The sequence below is a fragment of the Glycine max genome, chromosome 4 (genome assembly GCF_000004515.6).
Source record: "Glycine max cultivar Williams 82 chromosome 4, Glycine_max_v4.0, whole genome shotgun sequence".
Taxonomy (NCBI): domain Eukaryota; kingdom Viridiplantae; phylum Streptophyta; class Magnoliopsida; order Fabales; family Fabaceae; genus Glycine; species Glycine max.
The window spans coordinates 50720723-50727694 of record NC_016091.4 but is presented as its reverse complement, the minus strand read 5'-3'; the positions used below and the strand labels follow the sequence as shown (position 1 = coordinate 50727694).

Here is a 6972-nt window from a genome sequence, read left to right as displayed (position 1 = left end):
GCTTAATGCGTTATAAATTCAATCATTGCTCATATAGGTGGGAACTTACACTGTGCCCACATTATGAGCTACTAAAACATTTTATGAGTAGTTTATTATGGACTCACTTTAATTTTTCAGTTTATTATTGGACTGTTATATATAGTTTGGAGTAGACAAAATATGCAACCGACAAAGTTCATTGAGCCAGTGCAGGCCTCCAACTTGCCATGATCTCTTTAGTTTTTTTATTTTATTTTATATAATACTACTAATTATTACAAGAGGAGTGTCCGTGACTTACCCTTTAATATATTTTGTATTATTGATTAAATTTTGTTAAAAAAATGCAAAATTATAAGTGAGATTCATTAAATAAGTAGTTAGTTCTAAAAAAATTTGTAATTTTCAATAATTCTAACTAATAAAAAAATATGTTTAAAAGAATGGGTTAGTGTTAGAGAATATGGTTCTAACATTTATGTTATTGCAAGGATTTAATAGAGCTATCAGCCCAGTCTAGCTATTTGCAAATACAATTTACAGAAGTTTTATTTTTATTCTTTTATTTACAATTTACAGAAGTAAAAGCTACAGAGCCTCGCTAATGAACTCAGGAACTTGATCATAAACAACTATCTCTTGTCATGAGTGCAGGCTATTCTTAATTTTTTAAAAATCTGACTTAGCTGAATTATCGTATCATAATATAAAGTTTTGATTAGTTATATTTTTTTGTAACACTGTCGATAATAATTTAAAAAGCAATGAAAAATTAGGAAACTATTATAATTAACATAAACAGTTTTGTATATTTTTTTTTAAAAAATGTTTTTATGCAACTATGCAAGTAACTGATTCGCTAATTTTTTTTATAACGTCAATTAAGACTAACATTTTGTTTTGTATAAAAGTTTTTTCAACCTTGGCAAGATGAATAGAAAAAGCTTTGACGTAAATCATTGCGTAAATTAAAGTTAATTAACCCAGTCCGAAAAATTATGTACGTTTTAAACTTTTAACATAAGAAAAAAGGTGTTAATTTTTAGTTCACCCAATAATAATCCAACAGTTCTCTGGTACTGGGCCTAATGTTGGTAGCCGTTGGGCCATCCTGGAAGCTATTAATCAAATCTGATAAAACGCCCATCTTAAGATACTTTCCTCCTTTCATTTTCTTTTTTTCATCACTTTTTGACTAGAAGATAAGGATGTCATACCTATAAGACCTCAAAATTCGAATTATCCTTACTCATTAATGCAGTAAACCTGTCAAAATATTCATTAAGACCTACAGTTTTACAAATTATTTTACTCTGTCATTACTAACAATGATGATGCACTCAAAATTAACAAAGTGCCTTTTACTAGAAAAAATTCAACTGAGAAAGTTTTGCTCTATGACAGATAGTGCATTATAGGTGAAAATGTGAATATTGAAGTTTTCAAATGAGAAATGATGTACAAACCATTCTTCATTTTATACATTATATCAACACGTACTATTTATTTTTTTCTATCTCTTTCTTTTTATTATAACATAAATCTTATCATATTTCTATTTTTTTTTTACTTTCTCTGAATGTTGAATAACATATGAAATGTTTATCAAATATTTTCCTTTTCAAATATCCGTAACTTTACAGGTCACTCAGAAGATATGTCACTTGCAATGGCCCAAATGTGCATAACATTTAGAAAATCTAAGATGGCTAACAACTAACGAAAAAAGTGAAAATGAAAAGAAGAGAGCTGGGGTTATGATAGAATTTTCTTTTTAGTAAAGCCAGTTGGAACACGTGTGGTACTAATCATGATTAGCACTAAGCCCCTCTTGAGAGCAATGATTCATTCCATCTTAGTCTCCCCCCACATAGACATCTTCAACACTCACACTATAACTTTTCTAATCTCCTTCTGCATCTTTGCATTGCTTTTATCTCTACACTCATAATCAATCAATGTGCATGGGCTAGCTGATCTCTGAGATAAAAGAAAAAAGAATAGGGCAATGGTGGGCCACCCCGCTCGTGCACTGCAGCTAGCCATGGCCCATCAGAGCCCACAAAACTGATGATGAAGTTGAACCCTTCATAAAGGCAATTGGTGAGAGAGAATTATTAAGGAAAAAAAGGCTGATTACATGTGAACTAAGCAAGGTCCCCACCACCAAGGCCATTCACATTCAGTACTTTGCTGTCAAAAAAGTTTATATAAGGAAATTAGGGAAGCTACACAAGAATGTATGTGAAAGGGTGAATTAAAAGCAAGCACTTCTTCTCTCCTATCTATATCTTTTCTCACTTAGTCTTGTGTTGTCTTCCCCCACAACACACTTGAAGGGAGAGATAACAATGGCTTCTGAGAAGGTTGAGACTGTTGTTGCAGGGAATTACTTAGAAATGGAGAGGGAAGAGGAAGGTTCTAAGTCCACCAGTGGCAAATTGTCTAGGCTCTTTTGGCATGGTGGCTCTGTCTATGATGCATGGTTTAGCTGTGCTTCTAATCAGGCACTTACTCACACTGCTTTGATAATTATGTGTATTTTTCCCATATTGAAGCAAATTAAACCTTCTTTTGGTGTGGCAATTAAGGGTCTCATGATTTTCCTTGTTTGTTGTTGGATTTCATTTCATATAGGTTGCACAAGTGTTACTGACACTACCATATTCCTTTTCACAACTGGGGATGTTATCTGGGATCATATTTCAGCTTTTTTATGGACTGATGGGAAGCTGGACTGCTTACCTTATCAGTGTCCTTTATGTTGAGTACAGAACCAGAAAGGAGAGAGAAAAAGTTGATTTCAGAAACCATGTTATTCAGGTAATAATATATATTTTGCATTTTATTATTCTTTTCCCTTGAATATGAACCAATGTGTAAGGCTGATATATATATAGCCTGGTGAGTTACTTTAATAACTTTAGATTCTTCTAATCTTTGGTTTCGTTTGACCGTTTGCAGTGGTTTGAAGTGCTTGATGGACTTTTGGGCAAACACTGGAGAAATCTTGGTCTTTTTTTCAACTGTACTTTCCTTCTGTTTGGATCAGTAATTCAACTAATTGCTTGTGCAAGGTAAGACAGTAGATCATGCTTTTTTGAATATTATATATATAATCTGTATATTTCATCATAAACTGAGAATTTATATTGTTTCAGTAACATATACTACATAAATGACAATCTGGACAAAAGAACTTGGACTTACATCTTTGGCGCATGCTGTGCAACAACAGTCTTCATCCCTTCTTTCCACAATTACAGAATGTGGTCATTCTTAGGCCTCGTGATGACCACTTACACTGCATGGTATATGACCATAGCTTCCCTTACCCATGGCCAGGTAAAAAGACTCGATATTTAGGAGCCTCAGCATCATCATAAAATTAAAGCAAATCATATAATGATTGCTAACACATGTGATATAAGTATTATTGTTGCCAATTTTGTGTTCTTCAATTAATATTCTGTGTGTTTCTCTGAAGGCTGAGGGGGTGACGCACACAGGGCCAGCCAAATTGGTTCTCTACTTCACTGGGGCTACCAACATTCTCTATACTTTTGGTGGACATGCTGTTACAGTGTGAGGAATCGAAATCTAAATCAAATTGTTTTAGTTATAACTAATGGTTTCTTCTAGTAAAGAATAACATGATGTTAATTTGAGAAATTAAAGAGGAAAAATATAGTTAAATTGTCGTAGCTTTTAATTTGTATTAGGATTTAAAATTGACCATATTGTCAGAAAAAAAAAGTTGTATATTCAACTTCATGTGCTATGAATCTAACAGACATGTATTATTGTAGGGAAATTATGCATGCAATGTGGAAGCCACAGAAGTTTAAGATGATATATCTGATCGCAACCCTATATGTGCTGACCCTAACTTTGCCATCGGCATCTGCAGTTTATTGGGCATTTGGGGACCAGCTTCTCACCCATTCCAATGCCCTCTCATTGCTCCCAAGGTCTGGCTTCAGAGATACCGCCGTCATCCTCATGCTCATTCATCAGGTTAATTATATCATACAATAAATACATATATTAACTTTTAAAAGTAACTTATGTTGTATACGCTCTTGTCATCTTATTTCAGTAAGTTTTACACTTAAAGTTATGAATAAGCTATTATCTGATAAGAGATTATTGGGTAAATACTTAATTTCCTTATGTACTAACCTATTTGCAGTTCATAACTTTTGGATTTGCTTGCACTCCTTTATACTTCGTGTGGGAGAAATTCATTGGGGTGCATGAGACCAAGAGTTTGTTCAAAAGAGCTTTGGCTAGACTTCCTGTTGTGATTCCAATATGGTTCCTGGCAATCATATTCCCTTTCTTTGGTCCCATTAACTCAACTGTTGGATCTCTCCTTGTCAGCTTCACTGTTTACATCATTCCTGCTTTGGCTCACATGGTTACCTTTGCTTCAGCACCGGCTAGAGAGGTAATTAGATCATGCACCTAGCTACAACTGATTATTTTTTAAATTCATATACACATATGCTGCACCATCCAATGCTTCACTTGGTGCTTATTATTTAATTACCAGCACATGCATACATTCAATTGCCGCCACTTCATTTTTCTTTTATTTCTCTTTTTTTTTTATCATATCATATAACTTATTACGACTATTTTTCTTTCTCTCTCTTTGTATAGATTAGCATAATGTCTCCATGAACAATTTTTCTTTTCTTTTTTGTTCATTTTTATTTTGTTTCTTAACAGAATGCTGTGGAGAGACCACCATCAAAGTTAGGAGGTTGGGTAGGATTGTACTCCATGAACGTGTTTGTGGTGGTATGGGTTTTGGTGGTAGGATTTGGGTTGGGAGGATGGGCAAGCATGATCAATTTCATACACCAAATTGACACATTTGGGCTATTTGCAAAGTGCTATCAATGTCCCCCTCACAAGGCTTAAGTATAAGTAGCTTCCTTTAGTTTCTTGTGATACTTTGAGATCATACATGCGTGTAAAGAGATTGGCTTTTAATATGTACCTTTTTATTTTTCTTCCATTTATCCCGCTTTATTTTATTTTTTCACTGTAAGAAGCCAAGTCTTTTGATTGGGTCAGCTAAAGGTGCGATGGCACATCACGGCCAGCCCCTATACGAACTTACAGTTAGAATTTCCTGTGCTGATTAATCATTTCTTGTTGTGCAACTACCTTGCCATATGCTAAACTAGTTGGTTTATGTTCTCCCTCCTCCTTTCTCTTTCTCTTTCCTCCCCCTACGTAGCTACATTCAACTAAAACAAATGAATGAGTACAAACTAACTTTTCCTATTTTGGTTCCAAAAGGATAAGATTGATGGCAATATGTGAGATTTACTTTTTCATAATGGTGAAGTTTAAACCTATGAGTACAATTTTAGTGTCAGTGAGATTCACTTTATACATTATACAAGCAATTACGCAAAAATACATAAACCACAGCTAGCTATATATATATGATTATCAAAATCTACCTCTCTTTGATAATTCACGAGTTTCTTTTCAATTTAAAGTACATCAATTTTGTAACCAATGAAAAAAAAGTACACCTACTTTGAGGGGTTTTTTTAGGATGGAATTGTCATATAGGAAAATCCACAACGACAAAGACGTAAATGGAAATTGCATGCATGATGTTGGGAGAGCTAGCTAGCTTCAAGCTCAAATTAATCTCATACTGATTACGGTATCAAAGTATTAATGTATCATCTCATATTCTCATCCACTAATCTCGGAAGAAGCTTTTCTCAAACCCTTTGCTTGCAAAATTAAAAAAGGTGCTTTTTCTCTTCAAATTGATTGCCTAGCTGTCATGAAAGGTTAAGTGTGAGAAATTAGGAAGATATAAAATTAAATGGCAAAATCTAAATAGTACGTCATGCATGGACCACAAACTATTCCGTCATACCTATCATTACGCATCCACAGTACTATTCGGGCACTTACACTTAAAACTTAAATTGGCTTTTGCCTAATTTGATGTATCTTTCTTTGTGTGTTATGCCAAATGACAAACAAAATGAGCAAACAGCTGTTTCGAAGTTTACCAACTAGTTATTGTCTTCTTCTTTTCTGCTCTTTTATAGGGGCGTAGTCATTGGGTGAGTACCGTGGAATATAAGCACATGAAAATTTTGTGATACAGATATTTCGGATAGATAATTGCAAATTAAAGAAAAATCTTGGGAAAAGGAGAACTATATGTTGCCTCGTTAATTAGACAAGTAAGCCCAGTCATTGAGTACAAGTATACAATTAGTTAATGTATTAAAGTTAATGTTAAATTATTTAAGATATTATTAGGATTTTATTGTTAATAGAAATAATTATTGTTCAAATTTTATTTATTTTTAACTAAATTTTAGATTAATAAAAAAATTTCTCTTATAAATCAGAAGGTTAAAAAAAATAGAATCACATATTTTAGAAAATTGACCCTGATACCTACAAGAGGCTACAAATGTAAACAAGTAAAAATGTAATCCCAAACAGTTTTCGTTGTCATCATCTATCTATACTTTTATAAAATTGCCCGGGCTAAAGGCCACAGGTCAATAAAATAAGCTTTTATTTTCCATCCATTAACATGTAATGGCTTTTCTTATAGTGTTATTTTTTAAAAATATGGGCATTAATCAGAATAAATACTGCCTCTTTTCCCGAGTAAATACACAGATAATAGATAATGTACCTTTTTTTATTGCATGTGTTTAGAATATTTCTTATTACCAGTTGGAGATGGATTTTTTAAGACACCTACGGATGTTTATTTAAGAGGTTAATTTCTTATGAGACATAAAGAAAAATAAGATTGTAGCTATCATACATGAAAGTGAATATACACAAGTAAATTTTGATTGATGAGAATAAAATATCATTAGGCTATTCTTAATTTATTTTCATCCAATCACAATAGGTTTTCATAAGTTTATCATTACGTGTGCTTATGTAGAAATTGAGATCGGACGTTAGAACAACTATTAA

The 6972-nt window shown here is 33.0% G+C and overlaps 1 protein-coding gene across 1 annotated transcript; it reads left to right on the top strand.

The window, feature by feature from the left end:
- Positions 1-2207: 2207 nt before the first annotated feature.
- LAX6 (auxin transporter-like protein 6) lies at positions 2208-5188 on the top strand. Its single transcript, XM_003523412.5, has 8 exons — positions 2208-2489; positions 2620-2805; positions 2947-3059; positions 3144-3327; positions 3470-3567; positions 3792-3999; positions 4175-4432; positions 4717-5188. The coding sequence occupies exons 1-8, from the start codon at positions 2334-2336 to the stop codon at positions 4909-4911; spliced, it is 1398 nt and encodes a 465-aa protein (XP_003523460.1). The 5' UTR covers positions 2208-2333; the 3' UTR covers positions 4912-5188.
- The last annotated feature ends 1784 nt before the right edge of the window (positions 5189-6972 follow it).

Coding starts and splice junctions, on each gene's coding strand:
- LAX6 (XM_003523412.5), top strand. CDS start 2,334: ATGGCTTCTGAGAAGGTTGAGACTGTTGTTGCAGGGAATTACTTAGAA. Junction 2,806..2,946: donor TCAGAAACCATGTTATTCAG/GTAATAATATAT, acceptor GACCGTTTGCAG/TGGTTTGAAGTGCTTGATGG. Junction 3,568..3,791: donor GGTGGACATGCTGTTACAGT/GTGAGGAATCGA, acceptor GTATTATTGTAG/GGAAATTATGCATGCAATGT.